This window comes from Budorcas taxicolor, chromosome 11, assembly GCF_023091745.1.
Source record: "Budorcas taxicolor isolate Tak-1 chromosome 11, Takin1.1, whole genome shotgun sequence".
NCBI lineage: Eukaryota > Metazoa > Chordata > Mammalia > Artiodactyla > Bovidae > Budorcas > Budorcas taxicolor.
In genome coordinates, this window is record NC_068920.1 from 63,724,525 (window position 1) to 63,745,644 (window position 21,120).

Consider the following 21,120-nt stretch of genomic DNA (forward strand, 5'->3'; position numbering starts at 1 on the left):
ATACCACCACCAGCTCAAAGGATTCAAGAAGAGACTGGAGATGTTTCCTTCATGTCTCATTCAACTGCTCCTCATAAAAAAGGAACTTAAGATAAATTTAAGTTTAAACAAATTTTTAACTAAATTAATAAAAGCAAAACACAAGGACTCCTAATTCTGTCTTCACTGAAACCTTCACAAATATTTTTTGAGTTTTGACATAAATGATCAACAAGGTCAAAGCCTCAGCCTCTAATATTTACAGATTTAAAGCATTATAGGAAGTAAAATATTATTCTCTGGGGTGTTTTCTAAAAACCCATAAATTCCTTCAATCTTCAACTTTAAAGATATTCTCTTTAGTTGGATGATTTAGGAATTTTAATGAAAACAAAAAAAAAACTTTTAAAATAAGCACCCTGACTAGCCCATGAAAGCACCCATGAATACAAATTAATGACTGAACAAGAACTTCATGTACCACACTAACTACCAGGAATTCCTATTAAAAAGCCACTAATGCAGCATTGTTTTTAAAAGGACCTCAATCTTGCAAAAGCTCTGGGCTTTAAAACGGGAGCTAGAGACGTCAGAGAAGGAACCAGACATACTCCCGAGGACCGTGGCTGGTTCTGTCAGCACGGAAAGTCAGCAGGGCTGCCTTGCAGAACTCCAGAGTAAATACTACCATGTGAGACCTCTGTAAATACTACTCTGAGCTGACTTCAACATTTTATACATGGAAGTCTACCTAACTTATTAGGTAGTTATCATAACTACTTAAGTTATTAGTAAATTTCTTTAAAAGCAATCACTTTCCAGAGAAAAAAGAGACAAACTTTTTAAGGTGAAAAAACAGTTCAAGATTCTAAGAGTCACAGTTATTTCTGAAAAGCAGATAAATCTGCCACTTTTCTTACCAATGAATCCCAGCTGGGAGAACTCAAGTATCATCCATTCCTCAGAAGAAAGTTGAAGTGCAAAATTTTTTATGGTGTTAAAGTAATTCTGTTTGACAATAATATCATCTTCAAGCTAAAGAAAGTTGAATAATCATATTAATGAATCAGAAAGAGAAGGGAAGATTTAGATGGGACACTCTTTGGAAAAACTCAAGCACACTTTTATAATGACAATCAAGAAAACAATGGTCAAAAATGATGAAAATAAAAATAAATATTAGGACTTCCCTGGCAGTCCAGTGGTTAAGACTCTTGAGTTCCCAATTCAGGGGGCCCAGGTTATATCCTTGGTCAGGGAAGATCCCACATGCCTCATAGTGTGGCCCCCCCAAAATAATACTAATTTAAAAAAATAATAAAATGAAAAGGAAAAAAACTAAAAAATAAAAACAAATGTTATTAAAGGGAAATGTAGGAAATAAAGTGGCAGATGAACACAGCAAACCAATAAAACCACGCCTTCACTATGAGAAATGACAGAGCATTCCATGAATTACTCATCTTGGCCCTTTTATGGCTCCCAATAGGATTTCACACTAACCTGTTTTCTTTTCAAAGGAAAAGAATTTTACAGGCCTTTAAAAAAACATTTTTTTTTCTTTTTACATAATACACGTAACAAGTCATTAAAAGAAAACAACACCTGGTCTTCCTCCTTTACCGCCCACCCTTCTCGGGGAGGCAACTCAAGTTCAAGGCTGGGTGTGCACCCACTGGCCGCCTTTAGAATGCATAGACAACACGGGGGGACCAGACAGGCAGCCCTACCTCAAGGTTCCCACCCACCCTGAGATTTCTGTTAAACTGGATTTTTCCTCCTAATATATCATGACTATCTTTCCAGGTTAATAAGTATTTATTTAAAGCAGTTTCTTCAATAAATGTATACTATCCCCGGGAATCCATGGACAAATCATCTGTTTGTTCACAGGCAGACACCCAGGCTGTTTCTCATCCTTTGTCAATGCAAATAATGCTCACATTTCACATCAGTGCTATTCATTTCTGTAGGACTGGTTCCTAAAAGTTCTCTTTTCCAATGGCACCCCACTCCAGTACCCTTGCCTGGAAAATCCTGTGGACGGAGGAGCCTGGTGGGCTGCAGTCCATGGGGTCACTAGGAGTCAGACACAACTGAGCGACTTCACTTTCACTTTTCACTTTCATGCACTGGAGAAGGAAATGGCGACCCACTCCAGTGTTCTCGCCTCAAGAATCCCAGGGACGGGGGAGCCTGGTGGGCTGCCGTCTGTGGGGTCACACAGAGCCGGACACGACTGAAGTGACTTAGCAGCAGCAGCTCAGTGTAGCTGTTAACCCCATGTGCTCTGCCATCACCACACGTGTTACTGGCAAGTTTATCAGGGAGTTGACAGAGATCAAGGCTCAGGAGTGTCTGCAAAGACTTCTTCCTCCAAGTGTTCAGAGAATTTTAAAGTCACAAGATGATTTTTTTACCTATGCATACATTCTTTTAAAAATATTCTTTACCACTGATGATTTTAATATCCCAGGATAGCTCTTCCTTCTTCTAATGACATGTTATCATTTTCAGTTATCTGCTAAGTAGTTTTTACTTATTTCAGTATTTGGGTTTTTCACAGATTTGAGTCTTATTAGCTTTCTTCCTGTCTGTGAAGAAACAGTAGCGGTTTTTGGAAAGGCATGATTCTGACTGGGCTTCCCAGGTGGCACAGTGGTAAAGAACCTGCCTGCCAGTGCAGGAGATGCAAGAGATGTGGGCTCCATCTCTGCGTCAGGAAGATCGCTGGAGGAGGGCATAGCAATTGACCCCAGTATTCATGCCTGGAGAATCCCACGAACAGAGGAGCCTGGACGTGACTGAAGTGACTTGGCACGCACGTATACAATTTTGACTCACCAGTATTTACAGAGCTTTGATTATGTTCCAGACACAATCCTAAAGCCTGGGAACTCATCAGTAAACACAAACACAAGTTTTATACACTCAGACCATGTAGGGAAGCCTGGGGGAAAACGAGAGCACAGAGTTCCCACTAGCACTTAACCTTGCTCTCCCAGAGATGCCCACGCTCACACCAAACGCTGACTGTGGATGCCCAAAGAAAAGATGCCCCCAAATGCCAGGCAATCCCAAGTTTTCCCAACAAGCAGATTAAAAAACAAGCTTGGTACTGATTGACATATACAGAAGTGTAGATGAAATTATTAAATGCCTATTTATATTTAGTACACTAAACTTGGCTATCACAAAAAAATTCACTTTTATATTACATTAGAAATATTGCTTTGTTCCACTCTTAGCAAACAACTTTGCTTTCTAAAAAGACTTTTAAAGATAATTGTATATCATATACAGCTTTGAAAAAATAATACAGAGAGACCCCAAGCAGTCCCAATATACATCTTCTGATAGAACTACAGCATGATATCACCAGCAGTAAATTGACTCTGACACAACTCATTCACCTATTCAAACCTCAGCACTTTTACACAGGCTTATTTGTGTGTGGGTGTGGTTTGTGCGTCTCTGTGTTTTGTTCCATGCACTCTGAACATGTGTGTGTCCATTTGCAGGAGCACCACCAGAGCTGGGATACAGGACAGTTCCATCACAGGGATTCTCACACCGCTCTTTATATTCACAGCCACCTCCCCCTCCTTTCTCCCCTTCCAAGCCTCTGGAAACCAAGAGTCTGTTCTCCATCTCCATAATTTTGTCATTTCAAGAAAGCTATATAAGGACTTCCCTGGTGGTTCAGTGGCTACGACCCTGCCTTCCAATGCAGGGGGTGTGGGTTTGATCCCTGGTTGGGGAACTAAGATCCCACAGCCCACAGGGTGCAGCCAAACGTATTTTTGTTTTTAATAAAGACTGGGTTCTTATTACTTTACTCGTTTCTGGCTGTGCTGGGTCTTCGCTGCCATGCAAGCTTGTCTCCAGCTGTGGGACTCCTCTCCAGGTGTGGTGCGTGGGTCTCTCCCTGCAGTGGGTTCTCTTGTGGCAGAGCAGGGGCTTCCAGAGTTGCGGCACACCGGCTCAGGAGCAGTGGCTCGCCGGCTCAGGAGCACAGGCTCAGTAGTTGCGGCACGTGGGCTTAGTCGCTCTGCAGCAGGTGGGATCCTCCCAGATCAGGGATCGAACTTGTGTATCCTGCACTGGCAGGCAGATTCTTGACCACCAGGGAAGTCCAAAAACTGGGTTTTTAAACTGAGCATAATTCCCCTGAGATCCAGAATGCCATGTATCACAGTTCCTCTCTTTTCATTATCTGACAGTCCATAGTATGGAGGCACCACAGTTTGTCTAACCAGTCACCTGCCAAAGAACATATGGGTTGTTTCCAGGTTTTGCTATTAAGAATGAAGCTGCTATGAACCTTCATGTATAGGTCTTTCAGTGAACATATGTGCTTCTCTGACATCAATGTTTCATCACAGCAAGAACCACTCTTGGAAAATCTAACATATACCTCATTAGTGATCACTAGTTTATACAGGGAAGTGAAAATACAAGGTATTAAACACTGCGTTTGCACTACGTACCTGCAGAGTCTGAAAGAGGTGGAATATTACATTTTTGTTCGAATTTTTTAAATGTACAAGGAGAAACCAAAAACTCATGTTGGTTGCCCATGGGGGAGGGAGGAGACATGGGAAAACAACAGGAATAAAATGGAGACCTCTGTAAACATATCTTGTTTTACGTAAGTTTTGATTTGGGAATATTATACTTTTTACAACTAAAAAAGAAAAAAAAATGCTAACCACTGAATACAAATGGAAATAAATGAGCCTACTTTCATATCAGGTTGTTATTAATGTGGTCACATAATATGAAGAATTTTACCAAGTGACTTTCAAACATGGAATTTTGACTATATATCCACATCAGGATATACTCTTGGGGAGGGAAACAAGAATAAAAGATTTTTAATTGCATTTAGTAGTTTAATTGATACTGTTATTTTGAAACTATTCTAGGTATTATTGTTGTTGTTTAGTCAGTAAGTTGTATCTGACTCTGTGACCCCTTGGACTGTAGCCCACCAGGCTCCTCTGTCCATGGGCTTTCCCAGGCAAGAATACTGGAGTGGGTTGCCATTTCCCTTTCCAGGAGATCTTCATGACCCAGGGATTGAACCCATGTCTCCTGCATTGCAGGCAGGTTCTTTACCACAGAGCCACCAGAAAAGCCCATTCTAGGTATACTATAGAATAAAAGAATTATGTTATTTAGATAATTTTACTAAAACCAAGACTTTGAATGTAAGAGAAAAGAATATACATAAAATTCAAAAAAGTTAAATAAAAATATTATAATCTTACACTTGAATTGGGATTATCAATATAAATGTGATTTTTTTGTCCTCTGAGAAATAAGATGTTTCTTTCCTTACTAAAATACGTAGACGCAAAGACAGTAGCCATGAGCATCTCCAGCGCACAGTGTGGTTCTAAATACTGTATACCTCTAAAACAGACAGGACTCTTAAGAAATGGCTGGTTCTACATCTGGGACAGGAAATGCGCACGATGGGCCAGTCAGTAAGGAAGTGATCCAGGTGATTACTGGGCTTAAATGAAACGAATACAAAAGCCCATTTGAAGAAATTCTCACTGGCTTAGGATGGGCCAATACAAGCATCAATATCAATAATGACTGCAGAAACTTCCCTGGTGGTCCAGTGGCTAAGACTTCGTGATCTCAATGCCAGGGGCTCGGGCCTGATCTCTGGTCAGGAAACTAGATCCTGCATGCCCACAACCAAAAGTTGCCATGTGCCACAGCTAAGACCGGTGGAGCCAGATAAATAAATAAATGAACATTTAGAAATAATGATTGAAAGCCTGAGGCAAACCAAATCTAGTTTTAAAAATCCATGAGTTGACAATACTTTAAAAATGGTCACCACTGCAGACTGCTAAGGTGTCAACTTAAAAATTAATAAAGAGCAAGAATCAAGCACTCAATCATCTTTTCCTTTGTAAACTATTTTTCAACATCATCAAACAGTTAAGAAAGGAGAGTCCTTTTCCAGAAGAGCTCTATTTATAAGAGCATTACAATTTATAGAATTAGAAAATTACCAGTTGGCAACCTCTAACAAAAAAAGCAAGCTGGGGGAAAATAATTACAGAAGCTCAAACCATGCAAGAAATGGCTGCTGGGTAGCTTTTTAATGAAGGAGAGATGAGACCGACACCCCTTCAGCCATGGATTAAATCTCAGCATCACTAAAAGTGGGGCAAGCTGACACAGCATGCATCATGGAGTGATACAGGAAGAACAATGCAGTACCACCTACGAAGTGTCTGCATCACCCAGCAGTGTTCCGGAAGACTGTCTTCAAGTCCAAGTCACTTGCAATAGAGCACTTTATGACTCCGGGTTTGCTGCTGTCATGGAAAACCTCGTTACAAGCCACAAGCAAAACAGTAAGGCAGGTGGCATTTTCTTTTCCCTTTAGATGTACATCTGTGATGACCACAGAGTAACCACTGAGTCTAAGATAGACCCACTGGGCATTCTTCAAATTACCCTATTCGTTCAAAAATTATGCCTCACGAAAGGTGACTATAGCATGTTAACTTCCCTGGTGGCTCAGACGTAAAGAATCTGCCTGCCAACACAGAAGACACAGGTTGGATACCTCAGTCGGGAAGATCCCCTGGAGAAGGACGTGGCAACCCATGCCAGCCTGGAAAATCCCATGGACAGAGCAGCCTGTCAGTGGGCTACAGTCCACAGGGTCACAAAAGAGTCGGACCTGACTGAGCGACTAAATAACAATTGTGCATTAAGTGATAGCAAAACACAGCTTGATACAGTATGTACAGCACATTCCTGTTATTAAAAGGGTCATATTAAATGAGTTAATATGTGGAAAGCATAAAGTATAAAAAATAATGCCCGATAGGATAAGTGTGCAATAAATGTTAGTTCCTAGCAGCTGTTGTTACAATATCTCATATAATACTGTAATACCTCATATACTGACCTTGCTTAGGGGAAATTTTCCTAACCACTCTCTTTCTTAACCCTGTGCTTTCCTCAATTTCTTAAACATGCACTTTTCCTACATTCCCTCCCAAGAGCTCTATTGTTTCCATTAATTGTTCCCCTGGAAGAAAACTGAAAACAAATTTCAAAAGTAATACAGCTGCACTTTGTAATGCTGTGTATAAAGTTCTTGACCGTAATGTGAATATTTATATACTGGGCCTGGAACAAACAGCAAGGTTCAACCACAATAATATTGTGTGTGTGTGTTAGTTGCTCAGTTGTGTTCTACTCCTTGCGACCCCATGGACCAGAGCTCTTCAGGCTCCTCTGTCCATGGGATTTCCCCCAGGCAAGAATACTGGAGGGGGTTGCCATTTCCTTCTCCCGGGGATCTTCTCACCCAGTGATTGAATCCGGGTTACCCGCATTGCCGGCAAATTCTTTACTGTCTGAGCCACCAGGGAAGCCCACAATAATATTGGGGGTATGTTAAAATGCTTCAAAATTATCATTATTATTTTAAAATCAGACTTCTCTGAAGCACTTGGAGGAAACACACTACCTATATCTAGGATACCGTGTTTTTATACACACAGCTGTTGTATCCTGTAATAGACATGTCATACCTTATCACCATTTCTATTTTTCATCCTGTGACTCAACGAAGGGTTCACGCCCACTTGAATACAGCTGGCCCAACGTACAGTATCACAAGAGACAAAGTCTGCCCTCAAGAAGTCCACCTTTCCACGGGATGCCAGCTCCTTTCCTTCCCTCCCCAGTCCCTGCCAGCAGCCGCCTAACCATTTCCTTCTTAATTCAGGGACTCAGGGCTGCTTCTTGCCACTCTTATCCACACATCCTCCCAGCACCTAATAAATTTTTTATACTGGAAAAAAAAAAAAAAAACCTGACACACTTCATGTGCTATATACCTCTCAGGGGTATCTGCATTTTGAACAGGGATAAAGATATCTGACTGAATAAGTGAAATCCCAATGCAGAATTTAAGCTTAAGTATTAACTGAAGAATACTTGGAAGAAATAAGAGCTTCCTAGAATTACTTAAGCTGTTGCCCACCTGGCTCACTTCAAGTCTGCATCACGATGGACTTACTGTTTTAGCCATGCTACTGAAAGCTGCACCTGTGTGTGTGTGTGTGTGTGTATGTGACAGTCACTCGGTCAGGTCCGACTCTTTGCAGTCCCATGACTGTAGCCCGCCAGGCCCCGCTGTTCATAGGATTCCACAGCCAAGAACATTACAATAGATGCTGGCTTTATAATCCTGAACTCAAATGTAAATGTATTACTGCACAAAACAACTGTCTGCCTTAAGACCACTAAATCATTAAGAGATAAACCAGGGAGTGCAGCTGCAGAGCCCACGGTCTTAGTGATGTGACTAACCCTTCTGCTCCGGCACACTGTTATCATCTTAAATATTTTACAGGGCTCATGCTTTTGAAACTTCATTTTAATGAAGATATACCCTCGCTATCACTTTTTCTTTAAAAAAGTGTGAAAAAAAAACTAAAGGAAAAACTTACCTGGATGTAGTATGTGCCTTTTTCCTGAGCATACATCATTAGAAAACAATAATCTAGGTTTTGCTTTGTTCTCCATCTGAAAGTAAGTTAGGAATCGGACTCAAAGTTAGCAAAATAAGGTTAGATGTGTATTTTATAATACGTAACAATGCTATAATATATGCACTACATATAATATCACATATATTGTATATATGATAATATGATATTATACAAAATGTACAGTTATATGTTGGTTTCCCTGGTGGCTCAGTGGTAAAGAATCTGCCACACACACACGCCAATGCTGAATATAGAGAAGTGGTTTTTTAAAAACCAGGTAAAACACACAACACACACACACACGCCAATGCTGAATATAGAGAAGTGGTTTTTTAAAAGCCAGTTAAAACACACACACACACACACACACCAATGCTGAATATAGAGAAGTGGTTTTTTAAAAGCCAGTTAACACACACACACACACACACACACACACACGCCAATGCTGAATATAGAGAAGTGGTTTTTTAAAAGCCAGTTAAAATACACACACATACACACACACACACAACAGAACTAAAGCTCTGAACCACTAAGTAAACTTCTCTAGAAAATACCTTATAAGCTGTTCTGAATTTAATGAGTCTATTCACTTTTTTTTTTTAAACAAACTCAATCCTAAATATTTTAAGTAACATATTCATTGAGAGACAATTAACCAATTATAGAGACATATCTGTCTTTGTGACAAATTAACAACTCAAGAAATATAATAAATCTCTTCCCAAATCACCATTTTTGTCCTTTATTCTGGTTATAGACAATCCAAAAATGATGCTAATATCTCTTAGATTACTTTGTCTTTAACAACAACACAAGGAAAGCTTCTAACTCCTTCAATGTTAGAGATAGAGAGATAAATAAATTAACAGACTATTTTATTGCAATATGATCCTGCAGAAGACTATTATTGTTTTTATCACTTTTATTGAATCAGTTCTCATTTATCTTCCATATAGACACGAGATTTCTATCTGGACTAACTTTTGAATTGTATTGAATATACTCTTAAGAAAAGTTATAACAGCACAGAGCAGCATGGTTATAAAATTCATTAGGTTGACCAAATTCAGCCTCTCACCACAGAATTTCCAACCATATCATCAAAAAGGCATTAGCTCTCACTAATTAGTTCAACCCTAAAATGAGGGCTTCCCTGGTCAGACGGTCAAGAATCTGCCTGCAATGTGGGAGGCCTGGGTTCGATCCCTGGATTGGGAAGATCCTCTGGAGAAGGGAATGGCTACCCACTCCAGTAGTCTTGCCTGGAGAATTCCAAGGACAGATGAGCCAGGTTATAGTCCATGGGGCTGCAAAGAGTCTGGACACAACTGAGTGACTTGCACTTTCAAAATGAATAAAGTTTTGATAAACAAGGATGACAGTTATTACATATTATACTCACAAAGGTGGGAGATTTTAAACACCACAGGCTCACCTTACTCTTTCTTTAGAATCTCCAAATGTCTCCTTTAAGTTTGTCAGGTCAGGATAATAGCTTTCAGGAGGTGATATTATTTCCACCAAGCCAGAACTGATTTCTTTAGAAAACCTGTCATGAGATAGGTGGGCTGAGTTATAGAAGTTCTGTGGGATTTTATATCTTAATGATCAACTTAGGTATTTAACAGAAAAATACACCAGTAAAGTATACTGCTACAGTTACAACGTGTTAAGTGAAGCAGCTCATCACTGATTCATTGAAATTCTAGGCCAACTGCAGGGACTGAAGTCCTAAAAAAATCAGAATTCTTAAAAAGCAATCAAGGTGGAGCAGAAAATAAGAAAGAAAAACAACCTAATGAATGTGTATGTATACCAATATACATATATATTTTAGCAAAACCAGTTTTGTTTTTTTTTTTAATTTTCAGGAAGGCTTAGTTGTGGGATACAGAGTGTATGTCATTTTAAAATAGTATTTCTCACCTGGGGGTGATCTTGTCCTGTGAGGGTACATCAAACTATGTCTCGATGTCTGCAGGTTGTGCAAGGACAGGAAAACTTGTTCTAAAGTTTTTAAAACCCATCCTCACTGATTCAAATGCAATTGCTTCGCATCTGCCTTCTTCCTTACTTCAGGTTTGCAAATCTCCACAAAATACAACTACCTGCCTTTACACAAAGGTTCCTGGTGCTTCACCGCCCTTTTTCCTGGGCTTGGTTTTCTTGCACACTGAGGAAGAAAGGAACCAGCAGAATCCTTGCATAAGCCCCTCAGACCTGCCCATGAGGTCTGTGGGAAGAGGGACCAATGATTGTCTGGTACCTATATTTAAGGATTCTACACCAATTTGTGCTTGTACAAAGGCTGCCAAGAAACTGAGCAATTGAGGGAAAATCTAACAAATGCACAATTTAATCCTGAACTATGCATATATTTATAAAAATTGCTGGTTTTAGCATACTGACAGACAAAGATAGAGCCACATTATCCTAGAGTTGGCAAACCCTTTGGCTTCTCTTTTGTCTTGCCTCATTTACATTAAAAAATATGTCTTTTGGGGGCAACAACAGATACATTTCAATCAAGAAACCCAGAGCAGGACTAATTTTATGATATCACTATGAAATCTACAAGGGCAGTATTATAAAAACTAATGGTATTGGCGATGATGAGTCGGATAGCATCACCGACTCAATGGACAGGACGCTGAGTAAACTCAGAGAGATAGTGGAGGACAGGGAAGTCTGGTGTGCTGCAGTCCATGGAGTTGCGAAGAGTCAGACATGACTTAGCGACTGAACAAGAACAACTATGGTATCTGCAACTTACTGAGCTGTCCACCTATTACCTGCTATGGGCTCCACTCACAATAAACTATTAATAAACCTTTGCATATTTTTAGATATTATTTAGCATTGAGGTTTGAAACTGCTCCCTGACTAGCTGCCCTAACAGCAGAAAACTTTTCTCTTGGTAAACAGAGAGCGTGAAAGATTTAAGTGATCTCATTGTTATTCAGTCGCTAAGTCGTTTCCAACTCTTTGTGACTCCATGGACTGTAGCACACCAGGCTCTTCTGTCCTCCATTATCTCCTAAAGTTTGCTCAAGTTCATGTGCATTAAATCTGTGATGCTAACTAACTGTCTCATCCTCTGCCACCTCCTTCTCCTTTTGCCTTTCATCTTTTCCAGCATCAGGGTCTTTTCCAATAAGCTGGCTCTTTGCATTAGGTGGCCAAAGTATTGGAGCTTCAGCAACAGTCCTTCCAATGAATATTTGGGGTTGATTTCTTTTAGGATTGACTGCTTTGATTTTCTTGCAGTCCAAGGAACTCTCAAGAGTCTTCTCCAACACCACAGTTTCAAGGCATGAATTCTTTAGCACTCAGCCTTCTTTATGGTCCAACTCTCACATCCATACATGACTACTGGGAAAACCACAGCTTTGACTAGATGGACCTTTGTCGGCAAAGTGATGTCTCAGCTTTCTAATATGCTGCCTAGGTTTGTCATAGCTTTTCTTCCAAGGAGCAAGTGTCTTTTAATTTCATGGCTGCAGTCACCATCTGCAGTGATTCTGGAGCCCAAGAAAATAAAATCTGTCACTACTTCCACTTTCTCCCCTTCTATTTGCCATACAGTGGTAGAACCACGTGCCATGATCTTAGTTTTTTTTAAATGTTGCCTCTCTCTCTACTCACTGTCTTCCAGGTTAAAGACTATTATTTGATAGTGCTATATATGACATTCAAGTCGTTTCTACAATGAAATACACCAATGTATCCCATCAAGTAACCTGATATACATACGTATACTTTATGATAATTTATATATAAAAGACCAGTGGTAGGTGATCTAATGAACACTGAACTCCACAGAAAAATGAACTATAAAAGAAGGTATTTTCTTTTCACAAAAAGCAAGAGATCATAGTAACTAAAATATTTTCAATTCCATAATTAACAACTTACTCTTTCTCCAGGTTGGCTACAACACCATTTACATAATCAGTATCTGTCTGGGAGAGAAAAAAAAAATTACACCAACATTCATATTTCTATGTTTTTATATCTTTATTTCATATTTGATTTAACTTTTAAATCTGAACTTAAAAGTTAAATAAAAGATTAAAATGTTCACTGGAAACATGAAATTTTCAGACAACTTATGGGATTTCCATATGTTGTACTCTACTTTATGGCCCTGACATATATCACTGAGTACTTACCAACACAATAAGCAGATTCTCAAGTTTATATTGCTTTCAATTGTCTCTGTCTCCATTCAATTCAGCAGAAAAAAGTAAGCACAGAAACTATTTCTACTTCTGCAACATCCAAACTATAAGTAGTGAATAAATACCAGACACAGCATGCAATAGGGAAAGAATTTCCACTTCGAATCATAAAATCTAGGTTCAAGATTTGTGTCCTGAGCTACTGGTCTGTGTAATCTAAAGTCACTATGCTGAGCCTCAGTTTCCTATACTATTTAAAAGAAAAAAGGGTGGGAGGAGATAATATCTCAGAGACTATGGCATTAAATGATAAAGCTATGTAATAAAAAGCTGTGTTATTCTTTATTACTGTTATTATTTTATTTTTAGGCTGATAATGAGAATCCAAGTCAAGAGCATGTTAACAAATCAGAAAAAAAAAAGTTTAACAAACCTGTCAACTTCTAAAGGATGTACAAGTGGACAGCCAATACTCCCAAACAATTTTAACCACAGTGACAGCTTAAAATGCTCAATTGTTAAAAGGAATCAATGATATATATAGTATGCTCTATGTTACAAAGACTGCCAAAACACTTCATACTTGAGGAAAACAAAACACACCAAAAAAGATAAAGCTTTAAGCCTGGATATTATAAAACCACTGAATTTTTTTTAGAAATTGCCTTAGCGGAAGTCTTTTTGAAAAAGTATTTCAACTGTAATTTCTGTTCATTGAAAGTAACTCCTGTTTTACTGTTAAAGACATAAGAGTGAGGCAACTTATTAAGAACGTAGCCTTCAAATTCTTAACAAAGAATTATGGGACTACAACTAACACACAACTCAAAACCTTCCATCCTTCCCCTATACAAACCCATCTCAAACACATCTCACCACTCATCAGGCTATGATTTTGGAGAACACAATCAATTCTGGTTTGTATAACCTTTAGTGAGTTTACTAATACCTGAAATTCAATTTGATAAGCATTTATTAAGAGCCAGTGATTTGCCTATCCAAGGAAATGGGAATACAAGACAAAGAAGAGCAGCTCCCTATCCCAGGAGGCTGGACAAGAATAGGCTTATGTGAACATAGAGCTATCATGTAATGTATAATAAAACATAAAATGCAAGTGATCCATATCTAACGGTACACATAACCCTTATGTTGCACATTAACTGACATTAAGTAGCAAAATATTCATTTAAAGGACTATATAGCCTTTGAGATTTTGGAGGCTTCATTGCTTTAAAGAACCTTTTTCCTGAAATTGTTTTTATAAAGGTCTGTGGAGTTTTTTAAGATTTTTTTTTAATGTGGACCATTTTAAATTCTTTATTGAATTTGTTACATACAGCTTCTGTTTTGTTGTTTTAAGTTGAGAGGCTTTGTGGGATCTAGCTCCTAGACCAGGGATCGAACCCACACCTCGCACACTGGAAGGTAAAGTCTTAATCACTGTACTGCCAGCAAAGTCCTACATGAAGACTTTTAAAAAGGTAATACTGTTACCCAATTATCAGAATGTATCTCTGAATCTGTGACTGAAATATGTTTATTCCAAGGGTACGTAAGCGATATGATGTGATTGAGATAGGTGGGGAAAAGAGTACACATACATTGAAAAGAAGAAAGAGCATTTCCCCCCCTTGGAATATCAAGTGTTTTTTATGGTTAAGCAAAATTATTATCTTTTAAAAAGATGTATAAATACATACTGAACATGGATGAACCCTGAAGACACTAGGCTAAGTGAGAAAAGCCAGTCACAAAGGGCCACATACAGTTCATAACTGTACTTTTAAAAACTGTCCAGAATTTTTTTTAAAAATCTACAGAGATATAGTGGTCTACTAATTAGTGTTTAAGCCTAGAGGGAAAGCGGTATTGATGAGTAATGGCTAAGGGGTGCAAAATTTCTTTTTTAGATGATAAAAAATCTTCTAAAATTGATTGAGATGATGGCTATAGAACTCTGACTTTAAATAGGTGAACTGTATGCTATGTGAATTCAAAATAAAAATCAAAAACATAAACCCAAGAAAAAAGTTAAATGTAGAAAAAGAAGGACTTCAGACTGCGCATACCAAACTGTGGGTCAGCTTCTCTTAGGGATATATAAGGAAAAGTTTAAGAAGCATAGAAGCAGGTTCAAGCAAGTCACTAATACTGACAATTCACCACTGTAAAGTCACACAGACGTAACAGTGCATCAACATATGTGCTTGGCTTAAGAATCAATTTTACCAGTAGTGTATAAATTAGATGAAATGAAAGTAACAAATTCTAATCTTTATCTTAAATCAATAATTTATAAAGTTCAATTTAAAAAGAAATAATTCTTTGCCAAATGTCATGGCAGTCAGGAAATTGCAACGGAGTCAAAATATTTCACAGATGCTTTTGATTAAACTCAATTAATATATAAAATATCATATCACTTTTCAATATGCTATAGGTGTTATGTTCTATAATACTGCAAAGAACAAATATGTGAAACAAAAGTCTGTAAAAAGATACTTCTACAAATAAATTATAGAAACTTATTTCTAATGGTCTAATAAATAAAACACAATGTTAGAGGCAACCTCCTATGAAAAATAAACATTGCAAATGTCAGAGAATTTTAACAGATACCAGCTGTAAAACAGTTACTTGGATGAAAAGAAGAAATTTTAAGCAGTAGATCAAAAAGAACATAAAATTAAAAAGACTGAATTTTAAATAACTTGAAGATAACAACTGTCTTTAAAAAACTGATTTTATGTTTAAAGAACATTTTTTAAATGTCTTTTATATATGGACAGAGGGGCCTGGCAGGCTACGGTCCATCAGGTTGCAAAGAGCTGGACATGACTAAAACAACTTATTACACACACACACATAAGATAGTAAATCTACTATCTTCTTTCTACTCATTTCATTCCACAAATATTTACTTGGTGTCTATGCCATAAGCAGGGATATTTATATCCACAGCATATCCGTATCGTCAAGCTCTGAGTGCATGCATGCTCAGTTGCTAAGTTGTGTCTGACTCTGCAATACCATAGACTGTAGCCCGCCAAGCTCCTCTGTTCATGGGATTCTCCAGGCAAGAATACTAGAGTAGGTAGCCATTCCTTTCTCCAGGGGATCTTCCTGACCCAGAGATCAAACCCAGGTCTCCTTCATTATAGGAAGATTCTGAGCCACAAGGGAAACCCTTAGACAGGGTATGTGTAAGATAATCCACTGGAATACGTCACAGTGTAAATTTTTCTATTTTGGATATATTTTAGAGGGTATCAGTTCAGTTCAGTTGCTCAGTCATATCCGACTCTTTGCAACACCATGAATCGCAGCACGCCAGGCCTCCCTGTCCATCACCAACTCCCAGAGTTCACCCAAACCCACGTCCATCAAGTCAGTGATTCCATCCAGCCATCTCATCCTCTGTCGTTCCCTTCTCCTCCTGCCCCCAATCCCTCCCAGCATCAGAGTCTTCCAATGAGTCAACTCTTCGCATGAGGTGGCCAAAGTACTGGAGTTTCAGCTTTAGCATCATTCCTTCCAATGAACACCCAGGGCTGATCTCCTTCAGAATGGACTGGTTGGATCTCCTTGCAGTCCAAGAGATTCTCAAGAGTTTTCTCCAACACCACACTTCAAAAGCATCAATTCTTCAGTGCTCAGCTTTCTTTATACTCCAACTCTCATATCCATACATGGCTACTGGAAAAACCATAGCCTTGACTAAACGGACCTTTGTTGGCAAAGTAATGTCTCTGCTTTTGAATATGCTGCCTAGGTTGGTCATAACTTTCCTTCCAAGGAATAAGCATCTTTTAATTTCATGGCTGCAGTCACCATCTGCAGTGATTTTGGAGCCCCCAAAAATAAAGTCTGACACTGTTTCCACTGTTTCCCCATCTATTTCCCATGAAGTGATGGGACCAGATGCCATGATGTTCGTTTTCTGAATGTTGAGCTTTAAGCCAACTTTTTCACTCTCCACTTTCACTTTCATCAAGAGGCTTTTTAGTTCCTCTTCACTTTCTGCCATAAGGGTGGTGTCATCTGCATATCTGAGATTATTGATATTTCTCCTGGCAATCTTGATTCCAGCTTGTGCTTCTTCCAGCCCAGCATTTCTCATGATGTACTCTGCATATAAGTTAAATAAGCAGGGTGACAATATACAGCCTTGACGTACTCCTTTTCCTATTTGGAACCAGTCTGTTGTTCCAGGTCCAGTTCTAACTGTTGCTTTCTGACCTGCATATACGTTTCTCAAGAGACAGGTCAGGTAGTCTGGTATTCCCATCTCTTTCAGAATTTTCCACAGTTTATTGTGATCCACACAGTCAAAGGCTTTGGCATAGTCAATAAAGCAGAAATAGATGCTTTTCTGGAACTCTCTTGCTTTTTCAATGATAGAGGGTATACTACTACTACTACTAAGTTGCTTCAGTCGGTGTCCGACTCTGCGCGACCCCATAGACGGCAGCCCACCAGGCTCCCCGGTCCCTGGGATTCTCCAGGCAAGACCACTGGAGTGGGTTGCCATTTCCTTCTCCAGATAGAGGGTATAATATACTATTATTAGTATACACGTGTACAGCCTGGGAGTATGGGATCAATGAATTGCTGAGCAGGAAGGCTGGGTTCGCAATGCTATACTGGGTGAGTCCTGGTGAGATAGGAAGGTTGAACTAGCCAAACAGGCCACCAGGTGGTAATGAAAATAGGCCACAGAAATAAGGATACTATCATTCACCTTTTACGGTTACCTTCTAAATAACCTCTGCTGGCTATCCGTTGAGGTCCTTTAATGGACTGGAACCTGGTGGTCCGGAGTCGACCGAGAAGAAAGTAAAGAGCGTGCAGCCGGGCCCCGCGGCACCGGAGGATGCGGCGGGGGGCACGGTGGCGGCGGCGGGATGGCGCGGCCCGGGCCGCGGGGGGCGCCCGCCCGGGATGTGAGCGCCAAGCACACCGGGAGGGGAGGGTGGGCAGGAAGGACGCGTGGACGGGAGGAGGAGCGGCGCCGAGGCGGAAGGCGGGAGGCGCGTCCGTTGGGCCCGTGGTGCGGCCACCGGCCAGCCGCCCCGTCGCTTGGGCGGGAGCGGGCCGCGCCGGGGAGGAAGATGGAGACGCACATCGCGTGCCTGTTTCCCGAGCTGCTGGCCATGATCTTCGGCTACCTGGACGTGCGCGACAAGGGGCACGCGGCTCAGCCCAGAGGCTCTGGGCATTCGCCAGGTGCAGATCCTGAGCTTGCGCCGCAGCCTCAGCTACGTGATCCAGGGTGTGGCCAACATTGAGAGCCTCAACCTCAGCAGCTGCTACAACCTCACCGACAAAGCGCTGGGCCACGCGTTTGTGCAGATCGGCTCGCTGCGCGCACTCAACCTGAACCTCTGCAAGCAGATCACCGACAGCAGCCTGGGCCACATCGCCCAGTACCTCAAGGGCCTGGAGGTGCTGGAGCTGGGCGGCTGCAGCAACATCACCGACACCGGCCTCCTGCTCATCCTCTGGGGCCTGCAGCGCCTCAAGAGCCTCAGTCTCTGCAGCTGCCGCCACCTCTCGGACGTGGGCATAGGGCACCTGGCCAGCATGACGCGCAGCGTGGCCGAGGGCTGCCTGGGCCTGGAGCAGCTCACGCTGCAGGACTGCCAGAAGCTCACGGACCTGTCCCTGAAGCACATCTCCTGGGGATTGCCCGGCCTGAGGCTCCTCAACCTCGGCTTCTGCGGAGGCATCTCTGACGCTGGCCGCCTGCACCTGTCGCACATTCACAGCCTCAATCTGCGTTTGTGCGACAACATCAGCCACACGGGCTTCATGCGTCCGGCCATGGGCAGCCTGCGCCTCTCGGGGCTGGACGTGTTCTTCTGCGACAAGGTGGGGGACCAGAGTCTGGCTTACATCGCACAGGGGCTGGATGGCCTCAAGTCCCTGTTCGGGTGCCACTTGTGGAGGTCCTTTAATGGACCAGAACCTGGTGGTCCGGAGTCGACCGATAAGAAAATAAAGGAGAGAGAAAGATGCTGATATTCCTTGGTTTACGCAGAAAGCAAATAAAGCCCCTGCACAGGGCCTGCTCTGTTCACGAAGGCCTCAGGTGTCCTCGCAATAGGGTGAAGGCACAGAGCGCCTTCTCAAGAGGGTCTTAGAAGCCCAGGCAGGAATGTGAACCCAGAGGACCTCTGTGCTCCAAGGAAATAGCCTGAGAGAGAGAGACAAAGAGAGACAGAGAGAGAAAAAGAACGCAAGACATGGGGACCAAAGCTCTGATGGAGCAAAGGTGTTTTATTCAACATTGTGTGGTTATTTATACTGTCTTACAAGGTAGCCGTTATCAGCAGAGATCAAATCAAAACTTACAAGTTATCAAGGAAACATGAGGTCATCCATATGAAAGACAGAGGGTTGTAAATAATCACTTTTACCATATGGTTCATAAAAAGGAAGAGGGTACTTATCACTGTATAGAAAAACTAACGAAGGAAATGCCTGGATTTCTCAGCCCCTGGGAGAGGCTTTCCTCTCCTCTTAATTGCTGAATATTCAGGAATTAATAAGGAACAGAGAATTCCTGATAGATCCAAAACAGCACACAAGAAGCCTCCTGTTAAATGCTTCCTGACAGCTCTCCATCATTCCGTTGACAGCTTTGCTGAAGTCCTCTATCCTTGTTCCTAGTGGCTACATTTTCTTCCAGTTGTAGGTCACTTTTTTTGGCTCCTTGGCATGCAGGATAACAATAAATTCTTATTTGATACTGGACATCACAAATGGACAGGGCTTCCCCGGTGGCTAAGTAGTTAAAAAAAAAAAAAAATCTGCCTGCCAATGCAGAAGATGTGGGTTCAATCCCTGGGTTGGGAAGATCAGCTGAAGAAGGAGCTGGCAACCCACTCCAGTATTCTTGTCAGGGAAATCTGGGAAATCAAACCAGTCAATCTTAAGGGAAATCAACCCTGAAGAGTCATTGGAAGGATTGATACTGAAGCTCCAATGCTTTGGCCACCTGATATGAAGAGCTGACTCATTAGAAAAGACCCTAATTCTGGGAGAGATTGAAGGCAAAAGGAGAAGATGGCAACAGAGGATGAGATGCTGGATAGTATCACTGACTCAATGGACAGGAGTTTGAGCAAACTCCGGGAGATAGTGAAGGGCAGGGAAGCCTGGCGTGCTGTAGTCCATGGGGTCATAAAGAGTCGGACACGACTTAGTGACTGAACAACAAGAATAAACAGCTGAAAAGCTGGGCAAAATATATGATCCGGTTGTTCTCAGACAAGTGGCCAGCAGGCTGTGCAGGATGGCATTCTCCAAGAGAGAACTGAGCATCACGACTGTCCCGACTTTCGCCTGGAGACATTTCCAGATCACGCTGCAGGAAGGGAAATCTGAAGACAGCAGCTGGAGAGTGCAGAACAGACTTGCCAAAAGGAGATTGACTGCTGCACAGAAAATGATGGTGCCCTTCCATGTGTGTTGGGTGGGGACCCAGTGAGAATTCCAGAAAGATAGCGTGTACACGTGACAAAAGGATTAAAATGACAGGCATGTGCCACAATGGGGTTGGCAGCTCACAATAAATTGCAGACCTACCAATGAAGGTAACAAGTACCACAGTTAGCTTATAGTTTCTGAAATAGTCAAGCTGTCAACCTAAAGGAAATCAGCCCTGAATATTCATTGGAAGGACTGTTGCTGAAGCTGAAGCTCCAATACTTTGGCCACCTGATGCGAAGAGCTGACTCACTGGAAAATATCCTGATGCCGGGAAAGACTGAAGGAAAAGGGGGCAGCCGAGCATGAGATGGTTAGGTAGCATCACTGACTCAACGGACATGAATTTGAGCAAACTCTGGGAGATAGTGGAGGACAGAGCAACCTGGCGTGCTACAGTATATGGTGTCACAAAGAGTTGGACGCAACTGAACAAGCCATGAAAAGTCTCCGAGTTCATGAAACACAAGAAAAGACTGAAGAACTGTCATAGATAGGAGAAAAGTAAGGAAACAGAGCAACTAAATGCAGTGTGATACTTTGGCTTGTACGCGGGAATAGACAAATGACCTTAGGTGGAAAAACATGGAGTCTGAATCATGTCTACGGTTTGGCTAATAGCATTATGTCAACGTCAATTTCCTGGTCTTAATCATTCAAATATGGCTACGTGAGTTATTAACATTAGAGTCAGTGCAGTGAAGGGGATATTCTGCATCACTTTTCCAACTTTTCTGTAATTCTAAAATTATTTCCAAATAAAGTATTTTAAAGTGACTTATTGGAAAAGACCCTGATGCTGGGAAAGACTGAGGGCAAGAGGAGAAGAGGGGTAACAGAGGATGAGATGGTTGGATGGCATCACTGACTCAATGGACATGAGTTTGAGCAAGCTCTGGGAGATGGTAAAGGACAGA

At 41.2% G+C, this 21,120-nt stretch overlaps 1 protein-coding gene across 1 annotated transcript in view; it reads right to left on the bottom strand.

The window, feature by feature from the left end:
* The window catches only part of MGAT4A (alpha-1,3-mannosyl-glycoprotein 4-beta-N-acetylglucosaminyltransferase A), a 113,360-nt gene that overhangs the window by 17,178 nt on the left and 75,062 nt on the right, over positions 1-21,120 (bottom strand). Inside the window, exons 5-8 of the mRNA XM_052648829.1 lie at positions 12,444-12,490; positions 9,964-10,077; positions 8,481-8,556; positions 900-1,014 (exon numbers count right to left, since the gene is read on the bottom strand). Coding sequence (XP_052504789.1) covers positions 900-1,014; positions 8,481-8,556; positions 9,964-10,077; positions 12,444-12,490 — 352 coding nt within the window. The remainder of the gene's footprint in view (positions 1-899; positions 1,015-8,480; positions 8,557-9,963; positions 10,078-12,443; positions 12,491-21,120) is intronic.